This window comes from Mastigoproctus giganteus, chromosome 4, assembly GCF_048544385.1.
Source record: "Mastigoproctus giganteus isolate SK-2022 chromosome 4, ASM4854438v1, whole genome shotgun sequence".
NCBI lineage: Eukaryota > Metazoa > Arthropoda > Arachnida > Uropygi > Thelyphonidae > Mastigoproctus > Mastigoproctus giganteus.
This window is the reverse complement of record NC_143578.1, coordinates 76,903,009-76,928,554: the sequence shown is the minus strand read 5'-3', so window position 1 is coordinate 76,928,554 and position 25,546 is coordinate 76,903,009. Positions and strand designations below refer to the sequence as shown.

The 25,546-nt window shown below is 35.4% G+C and overlaps 1 protein-coding gene across 1 annotated transcript in view; it reads right to left on the bottom strand.

The window, feature by feature from the left end:
• Window positions 1-25,546, bottom strand: part of Tsr1 (Tsr1 ribosome assembly factor) — a 256,253-nt gene that overhangs the window by 42,763 nt on the left and 187,944 nt on the right. The window contains exons 16-17 of the mRNA XM_090371624.1: window positions 21,696-21,901; window positions 5,730-5,829 (exon numbers count right to left, since the gene is read on the bottom strand). Coding sequence (XP_090227750.1) covers window positions 5,730-5,829; window positions 21,696-21,901 — 306 coding nt within the window. The remainder of the gene's footprint in view (window positions 1-5,729; window positions 5,830-21,695; window positions 21,902-25,546) is intronic.

Here is a 25,546-nt window from a genome sequence, read left to right as displayed (position 1 = left end):
CAATAAAGACCAAATTCTTTCCGAGATAAAAATACTCGCTAAAAATAAGGCAAGGAATTCTCCCGGGTACAATGTAGTGGTGGAGGTTTCCCCACGTGTAAGGAGATACCTTTTAAAATATTCAAGAGTGTTTTTGAATTGGAGCTCACACCGTGTTCGGGAGTTGTGGACGCCGACACAATGTTATAAATGTATGGCGTATGGCCATGTGGCCCGGTACTGTGATGCAGGCGAGTTCTGCAGTCACTGTGCCGGGAGTGGTCACACCTTTAAGTCTTGTACACAAAGAGCGGATGCTCCAAAATGTGTAAATTGCTGGAGGAGGAAGGTGCCGTCTGCACATGGTGCTAACGATCAAACTTGTCCAGAATATTTAAAGGCAGTTGATACTTTAAAGAGAAGAACTGAACAGGATTAGTTGGTATCATGTCGGGGTACCCCTTTCTTAGCAATTGTAGGAAGACTTCTCCCGGTGGTGACTGGGGGTCGTCGGTCACAGTAATGTCAGTGTTGGGGTTCGCAGGAACTGGACCGGTGTGAGTACTGTTTGATCAATTGTTATTATGAATTATGAAAGATCAATTGTTATTATTATTTAGTCTGGCAGGTACCAGACTGTGTTTCACTAGATAGGGCAACCTACCTCCTCATGGTGGGGACGGAGATGCCGACTCCGGCGCGAGGCTAAAGGTTGTGCTATCTTTTGATTTTGTCATTAGTCAAGTTAGACTTTTGTAATTGTTTGTTGTTTTTGTTAAATTGATTGACCAAGGTTGTTAACAAATAAAACAGTTATGATTGTAAGTGGCAGATGAGCTACGGCTCAGGTGGCCATTGGTCTAGCTTGATTAAATGATGAAACTCCCACAGAACAGTCACCCAAGATGAGTGGGAACGATGACTCCTCTCCTTTCACCACTGTGGCTTATGATTTTTATTTTAATAAAATTTTATTTTATTTTTATGATTTTTATTTTAATAAAAATCATAAAAATAGGGAAAGTTTGTTTATATTTTTCACTAAGGAAACATTGTTTATGCTTTTCAAATTTTATGTACAGTGTAAAAAAGTAAAATTAATTTTATATTATTTTTCCACTTATATTTTTCATTTTGTATTATATTTTTCCTGTTTAAATCGTTGTATTGGATGGTAACTTTGCTCTACACTGTGGGCCCGGAACAGATTACCCCTAAATACATATATTTTAATGTATGCTAGAATGAACAGATGCTACAACGAACGAGGTTCTAGAACCAATTACGTTCGTTCTAGCATACCCACTGTATTTCCATGCTTGCTGCACTGCTATCCATAATTCTATCGCATTCCTGGGTTGAGGATCCAATGCTCGAACAGACCTTTCCACAGCATCCCAAAGATGCTCCACAGGGTTCATGTCCATTGAACGGGGATCCATTACATGGTGGTAAAATCTGCAGAATGCTCTTCAAACCATGTTCTAGTTTCCACAGCTCTGTGGGAAGGCATATTGTCCTGGCGGAAGAGTCCATTGCCCTGTGGGTACACAATAACCATGAAGGGATGCAGATGGTCTGCAAGGATGGACACCTGGACCAGCGATGCTACTAGAGATGTCATGTCCCAGACCATTACAGACTGTCCACCTGCACAAACAGTTCCTTGTTGACATGATGGGTGCATAACTTTGTGCAGTTTCCGCCAGATATACACCCTCCTGTCCGCTCGAAATAACTGGAAACGGGACTCATCAGACCAGGAGACCCGTCTCCAATCATCCAAGGTCCAGTGATGATGTTCTTTCACCCAGTTGAGGCGTAGAGTCCTGTGTTTTGGTGTTAGCAATGGGACTCTGGTGGGTCAGCAGCTCCCATAACCTATTACGGCTAACGATCGCCTGATGGTCTTGGTGGAGACGTTTCTGGCACCTCCCTTATCGAAGTCAGTGGTGATTTGTGTCACTGTCACTCTCTTGGCTGAAACAATGAGAGACGGATGTCGATGGCCACGTTCATCCACCACCTTTCTCTGCCCACAGCACTGTCCACAATGAGATGTTATTCTGGAAATGGCATATTCCCAATACATTCTTGATACTTTTGAATGGGGATAGTGCAATTTCTATACCACCTCCATGATAGAGTGACCCACGTGTCGGTTAACTCAAGACGTTAATCCATACCGAAATCGAATTACTGGCTACACATGAATGAAGCATACTTATATACCTGCTAAGCGGTGAATTCATCCACTACTAAAGGGTGACAGTGTCGCATTGCCCAGGAACCAGGTATCCCATGAATTCTGCCCTTTCAGTGTACATGTTCCTTAAACATTTTTTGCTTTTATTTTGGGAGCGAATTAAGTTATTAGTTCCATGAGTGATGACCACAAGGAGCAACGTAGCAATATCATAGCAAATGATAATTATGAATCTCTGGTGTAAACTTTACTGAAATGTTATAAAGATATGGGCTACCGAAAGTCTGAAAATTCATTTTCTTCATTCCCATCTCATTTTTACCCCTGGAAATTTGTGAGATACAAGCGATGAGTAAGGTGAATGCTTTCATCAGGACATATCCATGATTGCAAAGCAGTACCATAGTTGCTGAAACATGTTTACCAAAACTTCACCACGTGATGGTCAATTATGGATAACTGTGGAATGGGATTTGTGTAATCTTGGGAGAAGATGCACCGTACAATGATCCGTAGCCGAGTGGTCAGGAGCAGGAGTGCAGTAGCACACGCTCTTTGAGTAGACCGGGGTTCAAGCCCCTGACTGCTGAATACGGTCAATCTGCCAACCCGCACTGGACCAGCGTGGCAGATTATGGTCCATTTCTCTCAGCATGAATTGTTGAAGAGGCTTCCATCCTGCAGTGGGTTGATAATGGCTGCACGTTACCTTTTTTTTTTTTTAGAGATATTAGGTAAGGTAAGTCATCGTAATGTTATTTTTCCATCATGAAAATAGTATTTTTGATTGATTGATAATTACATTTATGCATTATTAAAATTATTTTCTAGAGGTAATTTTAAAACTTTTAAAGTTTTGCAAATCAATTTACACATTATTATTTAAATCACTACTAGGGAATATTTTTGGATAACCTTGAAATTGGTGATGTTCATATTGTTTAAAGTGCAATTTTACTATTGTGGGCATCTGTGGAAAAAAAAAAAAAAAAACTAAATAGAGAACATGGCATGTCTTCACACAAAAAAGATTATTATTTATAGATTACGGTCTGAAGAGTTTTTTCTACAACTCTTAAAAAGAAAGTATTACTAGGGGTGATACTTTCTTTCTCCCCAACCAGTGTGTTGGGGGGGGGGGAAGAAATGAAAATTTGGTCAGTCACCTGGTTAAAAAGAAATTAATGGTGAAACTAAATTCTGAGTTCCCCCAAAAGATAAGGCAAATGATCTCCCATGTGACCTTTAACAACCATAAGAAACCAGGTGCCACCCTCATGCAGTAACTGATCTGGTTGTATGGTAGTTTTGCCGATTAAAGAGGCAATTGAAAAAAAAAAAAAAAAAAAAAAAAAAAAAAAGAGTCGCCCTCTTTAAATTTTGTACAAGGAGACCCTTTTAAATAAAGTTTTTTTTTTTTTCAATGGATTTTTCAAATTTTGAATTTTAAAGCTAAATATGGTTAGAATTTGAATTTAAAAGCTAACTAAAATTATTAATTACATCACCAAACTAGAAATTGTTCCTAACAAAACAACCAGTCAAGAAGTTGAAGAAAAAGAATATGATAGAACTCACGTGTGCCACATCCATTGAGGAAATATGAGAGGAGGGGCCTTTGATTTACACGAAGAACAGGTTTAAATCAGATAGAATATATTTATCTTGAGTTTTTCTTTATATTTTCAAAAATATTTTTCATTATGGCTATATATAATTTTATTCCTTGGAACCACTATTTACTTCAGTTTTATTTTTCCCTAAAATTAATAGTTACAACCCATATAATTAACTAAACACAAACAACAACGTCTTTCCATCTAATTTGTTTGCTTATCTTCTTATTTCAGAGAAAATTAAGTATTATATTTTCTTCATCCATTTTTAGCAACCTTAAATATGATGGTGGTATAAGTCATTTCTGCCCTTCAGAAAACACTTTTTTTTTATCATGTTTCTTGATTTTTCTGTGATTAGGTACTAAAAAAATACCCAAAGGAATATAAAATTGTCTTACACCACTTGGATTCTCATTGGTTCATATTTCTGCAAAATAAAAGAATATGCTTTTAACTGAAATACAATCCCAAATGTTATAAAAATGAAGCTTATACTTAACTTATATATGCTGTAAAGAAAAATGGAGGTTTTTGTGAATGCTTAATTTAGCATAGTGATAGGAAGATGTGGTTGCTTGTGTTTAGTTAATTAAATGAATTGTAACTATTAATTTTAAGAAAAAATAAGATTGAAGTAAATACAGGTAGTTCCCGGCTTTACGAGTTAATTCATTCTTAGCGCACGTTCATAAAGCAAAAACTCGTAAAGCGGGAATTTATTTCCCACAGACATAACGTTACAAACAGGGGTTACATTCTCAACAATGAAATTAGTTAGCTAATTAGTTTATGTTTAAACAGTGATTGATTTGTCCAAAGAAATGAAAACATAGCCTGTAAAATCAAGCAAATTATAATTTAAAGAATGTTTATTCTTCATCATGGGTCGGCACTCATTGTTGGCTTGTTGTACAAGCAGTCTTCTTATTCAGAAGTGCTTCAAAAGGCCTTTGTTTCCAAGATAATCTGCTCTTTTCTTTAAAAATTTCACGATAACATGTATAAGCATTTTTAACAGCACGCACAAATTGCAACTAACACGATTAGTTTACGAAGCTTAAAAAAAAAAAAAAAAAGGAACGAAGAGAAGATTCTGAAAAATTTGTTTTTTATATGATTGAAGATTGCAGTGAAGGGGAAACACATTTCACCATAATAACGTAAAAACCCACACAATTCCAGCTATCGGTATTTTTACAAATGCAGTAACATCAAGTTTACTACCCGTTGATAATTGAGTGTGCTAACAGAAAAGCCCAATAAACCGCTAATTGTTTTTATGGACATGACCTCCAAAAATGTGCTTTAGAAAAATATCATGAAGGCGTTCAAAATTGATTCTTATAACAGAACATATGATAACAATGAAAGTGTAGTGCGTTTTAATGATTTGAATTGGTAACTAATACAATTTACATTATAAAAATGATCTTTTAGAGAAATAAACAGCTTAGTTATATAGCGAAAATTAACTTCCGAGGTCTTGGAACGAATAATTAAAAAACAATGCGTTATTGGGTTCAATTAAGTTCTGTTGCAGAAATTACTAGTTGTTTATCAGTATCTAAGTGTGTTTATACATGATTACTGATAAACTATGTATAAGCAAAAATAGTTATACTGTGATCTGCCCCCATAAACTCCTGTTCTAGTGGATAAATCCCCTACTAACGGAATTGAAAATATAAAAATTATATTTTTTATTGATTTAACTTGCAATATTTAGTATACAGAAGCACTTAATTATTAATTAATTGCATGAATTCAGCAAATCAAATTTCAATCTTGGAAAGGGGATTCAAGTTAAGAATTGAGTTTCAGGTAACAGGAACAGACAATTAAGGCTGTATGCTGCGATTACTCAAATATACTTAATCAGACTTCAATTTTAAAAACAAAAAGACGATAGGTATACTGTTACTTACCATCTTTCTTTTCTTTAAAAACTAGAACAGATGCTGGAGGAAAAATAATAGGTGCATATACAGTGGCAACTGTAGTATCATGTCTAAGGAACCTCTCATACTGAAATGGGTTAAATAGTCAATGAGCACTACATTGAAAAAATTTTAATTTTTTAGCATAAATCAAAGTTGCTTAATTTAAGGTGTGATCACTGAATCAGTAACCTTAGGAAAAATGCTTTTACAGTGATTATTCAGTTAATTTTACTAATCAAGCCTTTCATAATTCAGCATAAAAAAAATTCATAACTTACTGTCTAAACATAACAAAAAATTCTGAAAATTGTGTGCCTTCTCCTTGTTTAGAATTATTACTCTAATATCTCTAATAAAGACTTCTTTACTTATGTAAATTCTAGAAGGAAGTGGATGAATCAGATTGGTCCACTTGATATCAATGGTTCGATTGTTGACGATTCTGCTCAGGTAGCTGAACTGAAGGAGTATTTTGTATTGACATGAACACGTGAGGAATTATGTAGAGAAGTGGAGGCCAGAAGCTTATCAAATTCCAGGGAGTTAAATGATTCTGTAATAACTGAGAGCAAAGTGGAGGAGAAATTGCTGAAGTTAAACATAAGAAAGGCACATGGGGTGGATGGGATCTATCCAGTTATATTAAAAGAGGCGGCAGAGGAAGTAAGCAAATGCTTAGCCATAATTATGAGAGCATCCCTGGACTCAGTGGAAGTCCCCATGGACTGGAGATGTGCAAATGTATCCCCAATTCACAAAGGGCGATTGAAAGATGACACGAGTAATTACAGACCTGTTAGTTTAACTTCTGTTCCGGGGAAAATAATGGAGTCACTGGTTAAAGTAGACTGCAGTTATAGTTCAGACACAGCGTGGGTTTGTTAAAGGCCCACGTCAAGCCCATTGTTTTCTGTATTTATCAATGAATATCAGGGTTAATGTTCAAGTTTGCTGATGATACAAAGGTTGGTAGGGTTGTTAATGATGATATGCTGCTGAAACAGGATCTAGAAAAATTGAGCAGATGGGCTGAAAGGTGGCAACTGAAGTTTAACATTGACAAATGCAAAGTACTGCATATGGGTAGCAGTAATCCCAAAGTAATGTTTCAATTGTGTGGTACTACAGTCAGGGTAGTGGAGAATGAAAAAGAACGGGGGGGGGGGGGTGGCAATTGTGCAGTCAGATACGAAGTTTTCTGAGCAGTGCAGACAAGCTGCAAGAGTATGTCATGGGGTCTTGTCAATGATATATAGGAATTTTGCTAGCAGGGATAAGGAGGTGATTATCTCCTAGTTAAATGCAATGGTCAGGCCACAGCTTGAGTGGTTCATAGAGGTCTGGGGGCTCATTTTAGGAAAAATTGAGGAATTAGTTGTAAAATAGATGTGCAGAAATTTGCCTTTAGCCAGCGAGTGGTTGACTGCTGGAACAAACTTCCATCTGTCGTTGTGGAAGTTGACAGTTTAAATAAATTCAAGACTGAACTAGACAAACTTCTGGAGTGAATGGATGGGTGAAATGGGAAGGGTTTTTTTTTTTTGGCTTATGCTATATAAGCTTGCTTTCTTGCATCATATGCCTCTACTAATGCTAATATCTCTTACATATTAGAGATATCTTTAATACAGCATAAAGTGCAATCAACGTTTTTAAGCAGTAATCTAAGAAATTATAGTAAAAAAAAAAAAATTAAAGCAAGATTATTAAAAGAAATCAAGGTACTTATTTTAACAGAAAACAAGTTCCTTTCAAAATCTAGCTGATGGCCAAAGGACGTTGTGCTGAATGCTCACATTTTTTACATCCATGGCTAACAACTCTTCCTAACTTTCACAAGTTTTATTTTAGGCATGTTAGCATATATGTATACATAATGCACCCGTTGTATTCACTACATCTACCTGCACATAACAAAGGGCCCTTTGACACGGTTTCGTGACAAAGCGTCCTGGCGAGGTTCCGGGAGGCTGAGGTTTCTATCCCTCTTTACTGGTTGAGCACGGATTATTTTTCTGATAGGTGCCTTGTTGTCTCCTCTGGCCTGTGTGCTGTTCAGAGACCGGTTACTTGTGGCTGCCCTCAGGGATCCGTTCTTGGGCCCGTGAGTTGGAATGTGATCCTTGATGGGTGGCTGAGTTCTGAACATGATTTTGTTACTAAAGTGGCATATGCCGATGATCTGGTTGTTCTGGTTATTCTAGGTTCCAATTGGAGGAACGTGGCAATGACATTTTATCGGACTTTCATAGTTGGTGTTAGTTTCATAAATTGGAGATCTCTATCTCCAAAATTAAACAAATGCTGTTTAAAGGTTCCCTTAGCATCAATCGTCTTCCCAATATTAGGCTTTTGGACCAGTACATAAAACTTGTTAAATCTTACAAATATTTGGGTGTCCTCATTGACGACTGTTTTCAATTCATTCAACACGCCAAATTTATTCTACAAAAAGTAAAAACTGGAAGTTAAATCAGAATTACAAGGGCTTCTGTGGGACTCAAACCTTCTGTTCTTAGAATTTATTATAAAAGCATTTTTCTTCCTATAGTTTGTTATGCTGCTGGTGCTTGGGGTCCTAGTGTGCCCAAATTTTTAGTTAATAAATATTTGACTCAGGCCCAATGTTTCTTTCTGCTGGCTACTTCTCGTGCTTGTAAGACTATTGCTTCCTCTGCCCTCCAAGTCGTTACTGGTAAAGTTCCTATTAAATTTGAAGTGATTTCTAGTTACCTTCAATATTGTAGAAGACAAGGTATTCCTTCTGTGTTGGATCAATATTATTTAAATTTAGATCTTTCTGTAAAATTGGATATTCAATGTATAAGAGATCAATTTCTTTCTGAATGGCAGCTTGACTGGATTATTGGAGCTACAGGTCATACCACTTTTCTATTCTTCCCAAAGGTCATTGAAATTAATAAGAAAAATTTAGCTTGGTTTATTCCTGGTCTTTATGCTACTTTTTGTTTTCCAGTCATGGAAATTTGAATGAAAAATTGTTCTCCTTTGGTCTTGTTCCTTCCCCAAATTGTTCCTGTGGTGCAGTAGAATCTGACATTCACTTAATTTTTGATTGTATTCAGTATGTTGACTTTAGGTCTGAATTTCAACTGATCACTGGGTTTTACATGTTGACAATTTTCCAAAATTGGTGGAGACTTTAGAAAACTATAATGCCTTTTCCACTTTTGCGGAAAAAATCTTCAAACGTCGTAAGAGATTGGCTTCTCTTGATTTATAGTTGTCTTTTCTTTGCTTTGGACTTTGTGGTTTCTTTGGTTTTTCTGCACTGTTGCTTGTTTGATAAAAATTTTGGTTGCTTGAGGTGCTGTTTTTCTTTTTTGATGTTTTGGTTGCCCCCCCCCCCCTCTTGCTGTTTTTTTTTTTTATACGAGTGGGCTCTGGTCATTGTCATTGGCTCTAGATAGAGTTTTTCTGTATATAATGATTTGAGTTAAATCATATTATTAATGAATTCTTAAACTAGGCTTCTCTGTAATTAATGTAAAAAATTTTTTTTTTTTTTTTTTTTGTGTTACCTACTGCGGGTGGCAATAAATTTTTATCTTGTTGAATTATTGTTTAATGCTAAATTATCTTGTACAATTATTTAAATGTATTTTGATAATTACTTGATGTTTTGTATGGTATTTCCAGCTTATTATTAGCAGTAGCTATGTAAGCTTCTTTTTCATATTTCAATTAAAGTTTTGAATTTTTTTTATGAGGATTTAAAATTACCGTCAATAATGTAAATTGAATTTTGTAGTCTCTGCGCCTTACATGGCTCCAACTGTATATTACGATAATGTCATGAACTGTCTTCTAAGGGTTATAAAATTACTATGTTGTTAATAATGCAAATATCATCCTGTTGTCTCTGTGGGTTGCAGAGGGCCATTGCGTTTAGTTGGCCAAGTGTATTTTGTTAATTCACCTTGTTCTGTTGATGAATTGTTCATTCTAATTATTTTTTAGGTGATGATTCGGGGTTTTAGTGGCTCTTTCACCAATAGCTTGGGTCATATGAATTTGGCAGCAGGGGTTCTGTTGTCTTAATAACCTTAATAGTTGTTTAAACCTGAACTTATTTAAAATGATTTTATGCTGCGAGTTGTTGCTTAAAGGCTTTTAGATTTTATGACCTGTTTTATCGTTTTCACTTCTATTTGTTTGTTCGTGCTGATAGTTTCAGCTGAATTTGTATTTTAGAGAAGTTGTCATGGCTGTTTAGTAAATTGCTATCAGTACTGGTTGAGGATTGTCAGCATTAGTGTTTTCTCCTTGTTTTGTTTGGATGTCTCTGTCGTGACAGCCTGTATTTGTGTCTGCATGGCTTGACCCTGATCCCAGTTTTCTGGTGTCGGGGTTGGGTTCAGACTAATACTTGTTAAAATGTAAAATACTGCTTGATTATTGTTAAATTAAATTTTAAGTTGTCTATTTGGACTTGCTCTCTGATTGTGTCTTGGGTTGTGGAAGTGGTATTAGATTAATTTCCTTGTTGTGTGTTGTTATCTTGCATTAATCGTGTTGTTGGGGGTTTTGCTGATTGATTGGCAGTCTTTCTAATGCTTATTGGTATGATTCTTGCCTTGTTGTTTTTGGAGTTTTAAATTTCATTTTCAGTTATTATCTGCCCTAATGGTTGATATTATGACTGGGTTTATTATGATTACTGGGTAAAATTGATTGTATGTGTATATGCATAGCTGCTTATAATTAGTTTTTAATTAAAAAGTAAGAAGACTACATGGAAATGTAGTCTTCTTACTTTTCTCTTTTATATTCTTCTGCTTATATTTCTAGAGAATATCTATATTCTGCTTCTCTTCTGTTCCTTTTTCTTCATCCTCTCTCCCCTTTTCCCTTTCTAAATTATTTTGAGGTTCTCCTTGTGACAACCTCGGTACGTGTCTCTTGATAATAGAACCTGGCTGCCTCCTTGTGGCTTGGGAATGGAGTCAGAAGGTAGCAGAGCCTTTGTTCTCCTGCCCCCTGACTGCTAAATGCCAGGTGCTGGCTTACAACATACAACAAAACACACATTAATATACACAAAGATACAAATATTTCATTAGATTTTGTTTTAAATGCTGGCCTTGGCACTTTGTCGTTAGATGACTTGGCAGCATATAAGGGAAACCATGGTTACTGCCTTTACATACAAGAATACTTTGCACATAACAATGCTTCTCCCAGCAGACAGATTTCATGAAATTTTATATTTGAAACTTTTAGAAAGATTTGTTGAGCTGTCCTATTTTTCATTAAAATTGGACAAATAGATATCTCACATTGTTATTTATTTTTCTCATACATATCACATAGGCTATCCATATACCATATATATTTTAGTTGAAGCACTCAATATTATGTTTGTTGCCATGTGCTGGTTGGAAGAATGAATGGGCAGTATGGAAGATGCACAGAAATGAAATGTTCTTGGTTTGCACATAAGTCATTGCTTGTTTGGTTTTTTTTTTTTTTTTTTGCTTTAAATCATGAATTATTACTATTCACTAATACATCTGAAATGTAACACACCAGACACAAATGCCAGTTTTCCTTTACACTGCTGAACTGATTCTGAACTTCATAAACTATCAGTTTATTAGCAAATTTGGAAAAAAAAAAAAAAAAAAATCTATTTATTCATTTATGAATAAATTGTAACTTGCACTTTGCTAATTGTAAAAATGTGCTTGCATTAGTGTGTCATTATTTATAATTTCTTCATATTTAAATTAAATTGCATATACATATATTGTTCATTACTTGGAGATTGCTGCTTGCATATATCTGCCAACTTTTAATAGATTCGGCTTTAGTCAGAATTCTTCTGAATTACATTCTGCTATTTTCTAAATGGTATTCCAAAACTATTATTCCAACTTAAATGAAGCTAATTAATGCATATTGCACATAGAGAGAGAGAGAGAGAGAGAGAGAGACATTCAGTCCAAAGGGAATAAATCAAATTTGGAAATGATAAACAAAAGAATAAATCAGCAGCTTACTTTATCTCAATTTTTCAATATGATTTATTATTATTTTTTTTATTAGTTTATCATTTAATTCTTATTTATTCCATTATTCTCTTTGACCATCAGGTAATATGTAACATGAAGGTAATGTTCAGGAAATACGTATGAAGGAAGGGAAGTTGTCCCAGAAATTGGAAGTTGAATGAATAAATGAGGAAGAAGAAAAGTTGATTCTGTGAGTTTGAAGTTGGACAGTAAAAGGATGTTGATTAGTAGTGGCATGCATTTGGACTACTTTGAGAGAGAGAGAGAGAGAGAGAGAGAGAGAGAGAGAGAGAGAGAGAGAGAGAGAGAGAGAGAGTGGGAATTATAGAAGCCAATTCAGAACAGTGCCCATGGAAGTATCTATGTAGCAGAAAGAGAACATCTAAGAGACAGAGTGCAGAGACTCTGTTAGAGATGAGTCATTATTTAATCTAACTTCCCACTTTTGATGGTTGGTTGTTTAAGGATTTTATGGCCCCTCTTTTGAATGGAATCTAGAAGCCTGAGAGAGGTTTTGGGGGCACCGACCAAGATGTGGGAACAATAGTGAATGGTAGGGCAAATTTGTGATTTGTACAGAATGAACAGCTGTTTGGAGGAAAAGTAACACAGGAGCAAAAGAGAAAACCCTGTTTTTTAAGATGCAGAGGAAGCAATATTAGAAGTCAACGTAACCCCCAATAGAGATATATGATCTTCCCTAGAAATCAAAGTGTAATCAAAAATCAGCATAGGAGAAGAAGAATCCTTTTTGCGAGATAAAAGGGTGGGTTTTAGAAGGATTGAAATCAATCAAGTTATCTTTGTCCCACTGGAAAATTATCTGGAGATCGGCATTTAAGGAATTGGTAGTGTATATATTCAAGAAGTTCAAGCTGTTTGAGCAGGGCAAGGTTTCTCAAACTGGGAAGTGGAATGCAATGTGCCATCATCAGCAAAACTATGGCCAGGATTTCCAGTCAGTGAAAGAAGGTCATTAATATACAAGAGGAAAAGAAACCTTGAATCTTGGGGAACACCAGCATTAGTGGAGTAGGTAGAAGACAGAGAGCCATCTACCATGGCTCTCTGTCTTCTACCTTCAGAATGAACCTCTCAAATTGTACCCCAGTACATGCTCTGTCAATTCTTATAAAATGATCCCCTGTTCCCTTATTTGTCAAAATAAAAAGTTGGGAATCCTATGCTGATGCCCACTGAGCATACAGTGATAGAAATGTTTTGGTAATAGGAGATAAAGAAATGGATAGACAGTAAAATTAAGAATAAACATATTCTGAAGTGACAACAGTTGCCATCCTGTGGAATACAGGAGCACTGAAATTATAACTGTGCCTCAAATAGTTAACAAGAGGTTCAACTTGATCATCCAAAACAGTGGTTCTCAAAAGCTAGTTTGCAACAGTTCAGTCTATGACAAAAAAAAAAAAAAGTGAGTAAGCAAGCTTTACATAATGTTAAATTTGTGAAGTTTGTGCACTAGACACAAAAATACAGGGTAACCTATCTATTATAGAACCCGTCTGAAATAATGAGATGTTTCTAAACCTAAATGGTTAACTGGAACATGGTAAACCAATTAAACTAAATAAAAGATTAATATAATAAACAATTATCAAATTAAAACTATAAATATGTGTGAGTTTTATAAAAGTAAGGGTAGACAAAAGGGAGAAGATTTATTTAAATAAAGATGCAGTTGGCACCACACTCAGTGTAAGGAAATTGTCTTTCTTACTTTTATGGTTTTAAAATGTACTTTCTTCTATAAAACGAACCCCCCCCCCGTACCCTTATTTGTCAAAATAAAAAGTTGGGAATAATATGCTGATATTTCAGCCTGTTATTAGGATAACATGTTCAGCCTGTTATATGCCCTAAAATACCACAAAGGACTAATTTTTTGTCTGGTATCCTTATACAGGATGGCGCAAAATAAGCTGAACAGTTTTTCTCTGTAACTTTAGAATGAAATGTAATAAATGAACTATTTAAACAGTGAATGAAAGCTTTATTCTTGGAAATTTTTTACATCATATGTGAAAAATAATAGCCAAATGACCACCCCCACTTCTTGCTCACAAACGTGTTCTTCTCACAGCATTTTCCATGGCATTTCTTAAGAGTTTCAGGAGATATTGTGGCTATCTCATGCCGGATGCTCTCTTTTAGGGCCTATATGGTTTGAGGGTTATTGGCATACACTTTATGCTTGAGATAGCCCCAAAGAAAAAAGTCTGGGGCAGCCCAATCTGGTGAGCACGGTGGCCATCTCACATCACCATTTTTCGAAATAACGCACTTGGGAAAGTGCTGGCTTGAGCGGTGTGAGCTGTGGCACCATCTTGTTGGAACCACATATTGTGGTCATCTGGTAGTTTTTTGTGGCATCAAAAAATTTTCAACCATTATCCTATAGTGCTTCCATTGACCGTCTGAACAACACCATCATAATCCTCGAAGAAATAAGGTTCAATGATGCGTTCGGCTGTTACGGCACACCAAACCGTTACTTTAACTGGATGCAGTGGTCTCTGGTGAGTTAGTCTTGGGTTCGCACTGCTCCAAAATCAACAGTTTTGTTTATTAACAAAGCCACTTGAAATGAAGTTTCATCATTTTTTGCGAGGTTTATGATGGCACGGGTGTATTCCAGATGCGCTTGCTTGTCTTTCGGCTTGGACTAATTGAATCTTGTATGGAAAGTGATGTAAGTTTTTAGGAAAAATTCGCTGCAGTGAGCGACGAGAGACCTTCAGTTGAGCAGAGCACCTTCTGGTCAATGTTTGGGGTTGATCTGCAACACTTTCCCGTACACATGCAATGTTTTCCATTGATCGACCACTATGAGGTCTTCCATTGTGTCTGGCATCACTAACAGTTCCCCTTTCTTCAAAATTTTGAACCACAGTGTAAACAGTGTTCCTACTCGGTGCCTCTCGAACGTCATAAAATCTTCTATATGCTCGTTCTGTTAGAACTACTGACCAATTGTTTTACAAGAACATTGTGACTATTTTGGTCCACTGAGAAATTGTGTACCTCTCCATAATTAAATTCTCCCAAGTGTCCTAAATACAAAAAATTACAAACCTAAAAAGAACTAAAAAAGTTATTTGTTTAAAATGGTCAGCTTATTTTGCACCACTCTGTGTATAGGTGCATACAGCGGCCTGAAGATGGAGGTGTTGGCTATTACAAGGTCTGCTTGCTCATTTGTTCCTTTCCCTTAAATTCTGTCACGGGACAAGCTTGTGCTTGGGTTAATAAAAGAAAAATCAGGTGGTTGTTATACTAATGCTAGGAGTATAGTACACAAATTTGAAATATTGGTTAAGTCATCAAATGTGCACACAGTAGGAATGTGGAAAATTCTCTTGGTTAAGAAACATAAAAATCGAAGACATTGTTCCCAGACAACGTGGCTGTACAAACTGGAATAGTGTAACGTTAGAGGCAAGCTGCAATGGATAAAGAGATGGTTGAATGGCAGAAGCAAAGGGTGGTTTCATGTGGACACTACTCTTTGACTAATGCTATTAGTGAAGTTCCTCAGGATACATTGCTGGCATATCAAACTTACTGCCTAAGTTTGCAGATGACACAAACGTTGGCAGGGTGGTTAATGACAGGAATCGAGGCATACTACTGCGGAAATACCTAAAAAAAAAATTAGGCAGATGGGCTTGAGAAGTGGCAATTGAAGTTTAACAATGGTAAATGCAAGTTACTGCATATGGGTAGATGGAGAATGAAAGAGACCCAGCAGTAGCTGTACAGAACAACATGAAGTTCCCTGAGCAGTAGACAGGCTGCTGGAACAGCTCATGGGGGTTCTGTCACTGATGTACAGATCTGAAAGCCTCATTTTAAGAAAGATGTGTTTACACCACCTCTAGATGTTTGAAACAAAAACAAGAAGGTACCCATGGCCTTTTTCCGCACTTATTACAACTTAAATTAGAATAACTGTTGTTGAACATGAAAGTATACCACTACTACAACACCACCTCCAGATAGCAAACAAACTGAATGAGTATTTTGCATCTACATTCACACGTGAGGAATTATTAAGGTTTGAAAATGGCAGAAGGTTATCAAACTGTAGCAGGATACTTAATGATTTTGTAATAACTGAGAGCAAAGTGGAAGAGAAATTGTTGAAGTTAAACGTAAGAAAAGCACCTGGGGTGGATGGGACCTATCCAGTTATATTAAAGGAGGCGGCAAAGCAACTAAGCAAACCCTTAGCCATAATTATGAGAGCATCCTTGGACTCAGGGGAGATTCCCACAGACTGGAGATGTGCAAATGTATCCCCAATTCACAAAGGGGATCGAAGGGTGACACAAGTAATTACAGACCAGTTAGTTTAACTTCTGTTCCGGGTAAAATAATGGAGTCGCTGGTTAAAGATGCATTGCAGGATCATCTAGACAGGACTGCAGCAATAATTCAGACACAGCCTGGGTTTGTTAAGGGGAAAGTCTTGTCTGACAAATTTGATAGGATATTATGATGTGGTTACAAAGGAACTGGATGCAAAAAATAATTCTGATATCATATATTTGGATTTCAGGAAAGCTTTTGACACTTGCACATGGAAGACTATTGTACAAATTGGAGCAGAATGGTATTAAGGGTAAGTTGCTACAATGGATAAAAGGATAGTTAAGTGGGAGAAGACAGAGGGTGGTAATCAATGGGTGCTGCTCTTCTTGGACTAATGTTATTAGTGGGGTCCTACAGGGTTCGGTGTTAGGTCCACTGTTGTTTTGTATATTTATCAATGATATTGATAAAGGTATATCAGGCTTAATGTCGGAGTTTTCAGAAGATACAAAGGTTGGCAGGGTTGTTAATGACAGTAATGGCAGTGTGCTACTGCAACAGGATCTAGATAATTTTGTCAGATGGGCTAAGAAGTGGCAACTGAAGTTTAACCATGACAAATGCAAAGTACTGCATATGGGTAGAAGTAACCCCAGAGAAACGTACCAACTGTGTGGTACTACACTTAAGGTGGTAGAAAATGAAAAAGACCTGGGAGTAATTGTACAGGCAGATATGAAGTTTTCTGAGCAATGCAGACAGGCTGCCAGGGCAGGTCATGGGGTTTTGTCAATGATATATAGGAATTTTGCTAACAGGGAAAAGGAGGTGATTATCCCTCTGTATAAGGCAATGGTCAGGCCACGCCTTGAGTACTGCGTACAGGTCTGGAGGCCTCATTTTAGGAAGGATGTAGATTTACTTGAGCGTGTACAGAGAAGGGCAACAAGATTGGTGAGGGGAATGAAGGGATCCTCTTATCAAGAGAGTTAAGTTCTGCAAATTGCAGTGGCTGGAGACTAGGCACCTGCGCGGTGATCTGATTGAGGTGTATAAGGCCTTGAATGGGTTCAGCACGCTGAATTCTGATCGGATCCTTCGACTTGTTCAGATTACGAACCTAAGGGAGCATAAATTCAAATTATGAAAGGACAGATGCAGAATAGATGTGTGGAAATTTGCCTTTAGCTAGCAGGTGGTTAATTGCTGGAACAAACTTCCATCTGTCGTTGTGGAAGTTGATAGGTTGAATAAATTTAAGGAGGGACTGGACAGGCATTTGGAGGGAATGGTGTGATTTTTTTTTTTTTTTTGGCTGATGCTGCATAAGCTCATACATTTGCTTTCTTGCATCACATGCCATTACTACTACTAGTACACCACCTCTAGATGTTTGAAACAAAAATAAGAAGGTACCCATGGCCTTTTTCTGCACTTATTACAACTTAAATTAGAATAACTGTTGTTGAACATGAAAGTATACAACACAGAGGTTCACTATACTGCCCCCCCCACTTATATAACCCGAAAAGAGTATTCCTAAACGACTATAACCTGGATTTAGTATAGGTTTCCCTTTTACAAATGTACAGACACAAACCTTTTGTTAATTAGTACACTAACTGATGTTTTTAAAAAAGGTTTGCATTTTAAATAAACAACAAACACCTGAAATAAAAGATTAATATGTTATTTTCTAAAAAAATTTGGATTCAAAAAGGATTTCGCTTTGGCAGAGAACTACTAGCATGCATAAACAGATTTGCCCTTTCACAATAACTAAAATTACATACATAAACAGTAGATCTCTAATTTACTTTTAAGTAAAAGTATGCAGCCAAAATATTTATCTTTAGGACTTTGCAAAAACCTAGAAATAAGATAGCATTATTATTATTGCTCTTATATTATTTCTTCCTGATTGGGGGATTCCACCTTGTGATGGGTATTGCTACCAAGCACACAGGGTGGTGGTTGTTGTCTGGCATTACTGTTGGTCGAGGAACTCTCTGACTATCCTACAGGTATACAGGATTGAGACTTTCTGGAGTTCCTTGTAGGTGTTTGCTGGGAGACCCATTGCTGCTAGGCTGTTATGTAGGGTCTTTTTTTGGACAATACCTGTTGTTGCAACGATGATTGGGATGGTCATTACTTGTTGCATATGCCACATTTCTTTGATCTCCTGTCTTAGGTTTGTGTACTTCCTGATTTTTTCCCCCTATGGGTTTTCTGCAGGTTGCCGGTGTTGGGTACTGCTATATCAATCAGATAGGTAGCATTTCCCTTCTTGTCCACAAGGGTTATGTCCTGTCTGTTGTGCAAAGCTGTCTTATTTGTTTTTATGGCACGGTCCCAGTACAGTTTATGGATTGGGGTCTCTAGCACTGCCTGGGGTTCCAACTTGTAGTATGGTACACTTTCTTCGATCAGCTGGTGTTTCCTTGCTAGCTTCTGATGTATTATCCTCACTTTATGAGTTTTTTCCCCAGCCAAGTTATTCATAAATACTGCATTTCAAACCATGCATGTAGCTTTACAAAACAGTACACCCCGCTTTACGATATTAATCCGTTCCAGAGGCACCACGTATCTTCAAAATATCGTAATGTGAACCCAATAACACATTTTTTTTTTTTTTTTTTTTTGGTAATTTGTTCCAAGACCTCAGAAGTTGAAATTTTCGCTATATAACTAAGCTATTTATCTCTCTAAAAGGTCATTTTTATAATGTAAATTGTGGTAGTTACCAATTCAAATCATTAAAATGCACTACACTTTCATTGTTATCATATGTTCTGTTATAAGAATCAATTTTGAATGCCTTTGTGATATTTTTCTAACACACATTTTTGGAGGTCACTACCATAAAACAATTTGCACTTTATGGTTTATTGGGCTTTTCTGTTAGTGCATCTAATTATAAATGGGTAGTAAACTTGATCTTATTGCATTTGCAAAAATACCAATAGCTGGAATTGTGTGGGTTTTTATGTTATTATTGTGAAATGTATTTCCCCTTCACTGCAATCTTCAAATCATATAAAAAACAAATTTTCAGAACCTTCTCTTCATTCCTCTTTTGTTTTTTTTTTTTTAAGCTTTGTAAACTTGTTACTCCGCATGAATTGCATTAGTTGCAATTTGTGCTTCCCATTAAAAAATGCTCATGCATGCTATCGTAAAATTTATAAAGAAAAGAGAAGAGATTATCTTGGAACCCCCCCCCCCCCGAAGCATTTCTTAAGATGACTCATTGTGCAACAAACCAACAACGAGTGTGCATTTAGTGAATGATGATGAATCAACATTCTTTAACATTTGTAAGTCAAACAATTTCTTTAAATAATTTGGTTGATTTTACAGGCTATGTTTTCATTCATTTGTTTAAACATAAACTAATTAGCTAACTAATTTCATTGTTGAGAATGTAACCCCTGTTTTTAACATTATCTCTATGGGAAATAAATTCCCGCTTCACAAGTGCATGCTAGGAACGAATTAACTCATAAAGTTAGGAACTACCTGTAATTATTATTCATTTGAATCTTAAAAGTTCTCATCCAAATAACTAAGTCAGTGGTCCACCTGTGTTGAAAGTCTAACATTTTTGAATACTAAAGTTTCTTATAAATTATTTTTTTTGAAGGCTGCTTTTTTTATTTTCTTTAAATAAAATGGATAAATGAAAAGAAGTTTCCACGACTGCTTATATATAAAAAGTTTTCCTTTCTCTGTCCTCTTGAATTGACACCGGCCGGGTCTCGTAACCTCAGATAAATCTATGCTTAGAGACCAGCCTCCACATCGTGCCCACTATATTCTGACCTCTGAGGGAGGGATGCTTGCATTCACACAGCTCACGTTGGTAGTTCTAATATTTTATATGATAGACTTGTCAAGTATGTTAAGGACGTATTTGTATGCCAAATTTTTCGCTAGATAGGGCAACTCACCACCTTGTGGTGGGGGCGAAGGTGCCATCCCTGGTCATTATTTCAAATTAAAATAGATAGAATGGTCATCCTATCTATTTTCATTTACTTTTGTTTTGTTTTGTTGTAAATTTATAGATAATGATTTTATTAACCAAAGAAATTGGTTCAGAAACAAGTTGCGGCCAAGAACTAGTTGCATATGGGTAGGAGCCCAGGTGGCAACTAGGATGAAGGCTCCTTCAAATGACAAATGTTCTCTTGAATTGCAATGGGAAATGTATCTGAGGTTGCCTGTGAGACTTTATTTGAAACTAATATAAAAGCTGGTTTAATTTCATCAAACTTGTCTTCAGCCTTTGGAAGTGGAAAATTCCATTCTTTGACTCTGCAAATGATCCATGAATAACGATAAATAAATAATAAATAAATTTTCTGTTTATACTCCGGGACGACCAAACGGTCAGAGGAGTTCACAAGAAAGACAGAATACAAGAAACAGCACCGTATTCAGCAGTCACGGGCTTGAACCCCGGTCACTCAAGGCACGTGTACTTATGCACTCGCGCGCCTAACCACTAGGCTACGGCGGCCTAAGATATTTATCACAGCTGAAACTTATGACTTTTCACTAGAATTAAAAAATATTTGTAAAGACTACAAACATTTTCCTTTCCAAAAACTGCAGGATAACTATCACAGTACAAATATTTCATTTCAAAACTGCATTTCATTTCTTGTACAATATATCAAATATTTAAGGAAGTTTAATGGTACATAAAAATTGCTTCAAATTAAACAGTAAAAAAGATCATATACACACTCAAGTCTTTAGAGTATATATAACAACAAAAAAAAAATAAAATGATTATTTTTGGCCTTCTTACATGACTTCTCAATTCAAAGAATAAATTTTATAAAATAATTGTGCGATTGTATTACAATGAATAACTGTTCTTGTAGAAGTACAGTCATAAATTGTGAATCTCTTAGAATGGATGCAGAGAAGAACTAGATTAGTGAAGAATATAAAAGTGCACTTTTACCACAAAAGACTATGGGTCACCAAAGTCCAGCGTTTGGAAGCTAGGTACTTGTGAGGAAATCTAACTGAAGTGTTTTAATGCTTTAAATGGTTTTAGTACACTTAATAATGATGGTATTCTTCTCGAACAACACACAGAATGGGACAAACTTATATTGAAAAATGATAGCTGGATAGAAGTGCACAAATTTGCTTTTGTCCAGAGCAACAGATTTTTAAATTCAACTATTGTTATATTTTCATAAAAGTGAAACTGACATGGGAAACTCCATTACTGTCCATTGTCAATATCAATGAGAATACCACAAGATAATACAAAGTATTACAGTGATATCATTTGTTTAAATAATATCAGAATGCCAATAAGAAGGAAAACTAAAATGTTCCACCATTAAAAAAGTAAACTCATTAAATTTCTTTATCTTCTTTGTTCAATTTCAAATTAAAATAAGCATCTTTTTATCCTTTGAAATCATTAAATTTACCTTAGAGAAATAAATACATCAGTAACATCATAAAAAATATGATTAGCAAAGGATGCAAATTAAATAAAAATAAATAAGCAAAAAGTAACACAAAAATTAGAGAAATTTCTCATACGCACTTTGTGTTTATCACCACTCGAATATGACGAATACATAGGAGAGCTTTTAAAACGACGATATCCAACATGAAATATAAGCTGTTCTTTTGATTTAAGTGGTTCTGTAAAGGATGCGTGGCGCTTTACCACCATATTAAGCACTGACATCTTTTGCTCATGAGGAAGAATGCAAAATATTATTAAAGGCTGATCTGTATTATATTCATCTAGGGAAGAAAAAAAAAAAAAAACTGTCAACCTACAGTGAATAATTATAATAATATTGACTTGTATTCCCTGTGTAAAAATTAACATCTAATCAAAAGCAGCCACCATACCTTGAAGAGTGGACCAGCTCCTGAAGTAAGCTACATTGGAAATAACTTTACATCGCAACATAATCTATACACTGGTATATATCAAGTTGTTGGCTACCATCTTTAATCCTGGGTTAGCATATGGTTTCAATGCTTTTCATAGTGATAGTAATTATATATTAAGAAAAAAAATTTGCTATAAATTTTCTATCAATATAAACAATAATGAGCAGTTTCTAAACTAGTATCCCAGGTCATATATTAATTAAAAACAGAGCAGGTAGGCCATCTTTTCTCTTCTGTAGCAGTAGTCAACCACTATAAAAATGCTTTAGTTGCAGAAGCATTTTTATATTGGTTGACTGTTTGCCCAACTCTCAATAATTAGTGGATATCTGTCAAAATTTTAATAAAACCACTTTAGCTTGCAATATACAGTGGATCCTCGATTTATGATATTAATCCATTAGAGAGAGACCACTGTATCAGGAAAATATCGTAATGTGAATCCATTGTTTTTTGGAAATTTTTTCCAAGACCTCGGAAGTTGAAATTTTCACTATATAACTAAGCTATTTATCTCTCTAAAAGGTGATTTCCATAACGGAAATTGTATTAGTTTTATATAGAATACTCGCGTAATGCAAGTTCGATTAATGCGTTTTCCAGTTACTGCTATTTGAAAAAAAAAAAAAAAAAAAAAACTTTTTACTTTACACGATGCAAATTTCCAGTTAACACGATCGATTGTGTGATAGTTAAAAAAGATTTCAATCCAAGCGCTAAGCTTACCGCACTTCGGACGGGCAATAAACAAGTGTTTTCCTGCTGCCCACCTCAGTGTGTTCCATCAACCATCAGAAGCAGATGTGTTACCTGTTTCTCCTCTGCTAATAAAGTCACTTGCAGACCTGCATTTAAAAATTAATTTTTAAATGAGCCAGATGAAAATGTTACCGCAAAGGAGATAACAGTAAAAGAACTAGATAAAATCTTTTGTATGGCAGAGAACCGCAAACAAAAGGTTTGAGGTTCTCTGTGATATTCATTTCACCAGGGCCTAGAGAAGATTGTTGTTGGTTATCAGAAATTGATTGATGAAAAAAAGGAAGAAAGCCAACACCGTTAAAACAAATTCCATAACAAGCAGAAATAGTTTCTTCATTGTGTATTTTACACAATAAACATTTAATTCTATAATTATTTTCATTATCTTTTACATGGTATACAGTTACAAAGTTATTTAAAAGATCTTTTTAAAATTCTTTATGGGCATTCCTGAAGGTCATGGACGAATTATAATTTTTCCTATTGATTATTATATTTGATTAATGCATTTCCATTTTTCACAATGCACTCTCAGGACAAATTAATTGCATTAATCGAGGCCAGCCTGTACTGTATTTTCCAGTGTATATCACTCAACTTTAATTTGAAAAGAGTTGGTGTAAAACTGTGGTGCACCTTATACACTGGAATAAACACAAAACCATGACACAATAAAGAAAAAAAATTTTTTACGTTATTATGGTGAAGTGTGTTTCCCATTCCTCTTCAATAATATAAAAATCATAAATAAATTTTCAGAATCTTTTCTTCATTCCTACCTTTTAAGCTTCGTAAACTTGTTACTCCGTATCTCACTTGTGCATATCGTGTTAGTTGCAATTTGTGCATATTGTGTTCTTTGTTATTGATTGCTTATCTTTTTTTTTATTGTTTTAAATTTTACAGTCCAAAAAAAAAAAAAAAAAATCAGTGAACAGAAATATCAATTACAGTAAACCCCTGCTATTCGTGGGGGTTACGTTCCTGAGAAATGTTGCGAATACCAAAAGCACGAATACTGAGTTATGGCTCCCATAGTAATAAAGGGGTTCCGTTCCAAAGTATGAAATATATAAGAAAAACTAGTCTAAATTTTTGTCTATGTATGTATTATATGTACATATGAAATGCAAGCATATGGCATCGAAATGAAAATATTTATTAGAAATTTCAAACCAGCGCCTTTGCTAGCAAAAAAACTTATCCCGCCAGTGCTATCACCAGTTTCGCTAGTGTTGATAAAGGAGTTTTGCCTTTTCACGAATGATGAGTCAACTTAACGGAATTTTATTTTGAGTTCGGTCTTCTATCCACAGATTTAAAGCCTTTTCCATTTTTTCTAATTTAACATCACGAATTACAGAGCAAATTTTTGAAGCAATTAGCGCGTTTTCACGGACACTATGGCAGATTTTTTCTTCCGATTTTTTGATTGATCGTACCATTGACTCATTGATTTTATAATGTTTTGCCACTGAAGAGACACTTTCACCATTAGAAATTTTGTCTAATAACTCAATTTTATTCGCTAATCATCACCTTCTTTGATATTTTCACATTTCCCTTGTTATTCGTAGCATATTTTTGTACGGGTAAAAAAAGAACGTCCACAATAAAGGCACTTTCTTCCGTTAACACACTCGAAAAAGTCTGTTTTACACTGCAAAACGGTAGATTTATCATTTATGTAAGCATATCAATTTATAAATTGATAAATTTATTCAATTTATAAGCATATAAATTAAAATCAAACGACCAAATCTTCCACGACAAGCGCATAACAATACTGAACAAGGATTAGCGAGAAACATCCATGCTCACGATTTTGTCACCCCTCTCCCCCACCCACTGAACGCTGTTTTGACCGGGAAAGATAATTTTAGCCACGCCCATGTTTTTTTACGGTGGAAATTATTCATGGCGCTTTAAAATTCACATTTTTTAAAGTTTTATTTTATATTAAATCAGCGATCGCGAATAAGCGAAACCGCGAATACAGATACCGCGAATAGCGGGGGTTTACTGTAGTTATTAATGTACATATTACAGTATTAATTAAACTATGTATGTAAGCATAAATTTATTTTTATTTTGCTAACCTGTGGAAAATATTCTTCCAATTTTCACATATCATTCCATTTTGTTATTTGATTACGTAATAAGGTATAAATTTGTATTTTAATTGAATTAAAACTCAATTCGCAAACTTGATCACAATTACTGGCACTTACTATGTATCGTATGGTGAACGGTATTTTATTATGGAAAGTACATCGTAAAGCTGTGGGGGGTGGGGTCCACTGTATACGAAGGGTAGACATTTGTTTAGCTTTCTACAAACTTTTATACAATTAAATTTGAAATTGTTTGAAATCAGTCTAACTTCAAGCAGAGATTACAGCAAATAAGGATCATCTGAGGTAAATTGCCAAAACTATTTTAATTTTATGTACAAACTACTGACATAAATACTAATGATTTTTCCCCATCTATAAACTAAGTACTATTATTAAATCATATGGGTGTCACCAAAAATTTTCAATAACAAACATTTTACTTAATCTATTCAGAACTACAAATTAAATTTTAATATAAAAATTGAATGCAATACTAATGAATATCATACATTTACTGATGTCTCAAAGTTAAGTTTTTAAAAGCAGTTTTGTAGACCAACTGAAATGCTTTTCTACCAGTTTCTCAACTTCACTCTGTTTGGCTTAAAAG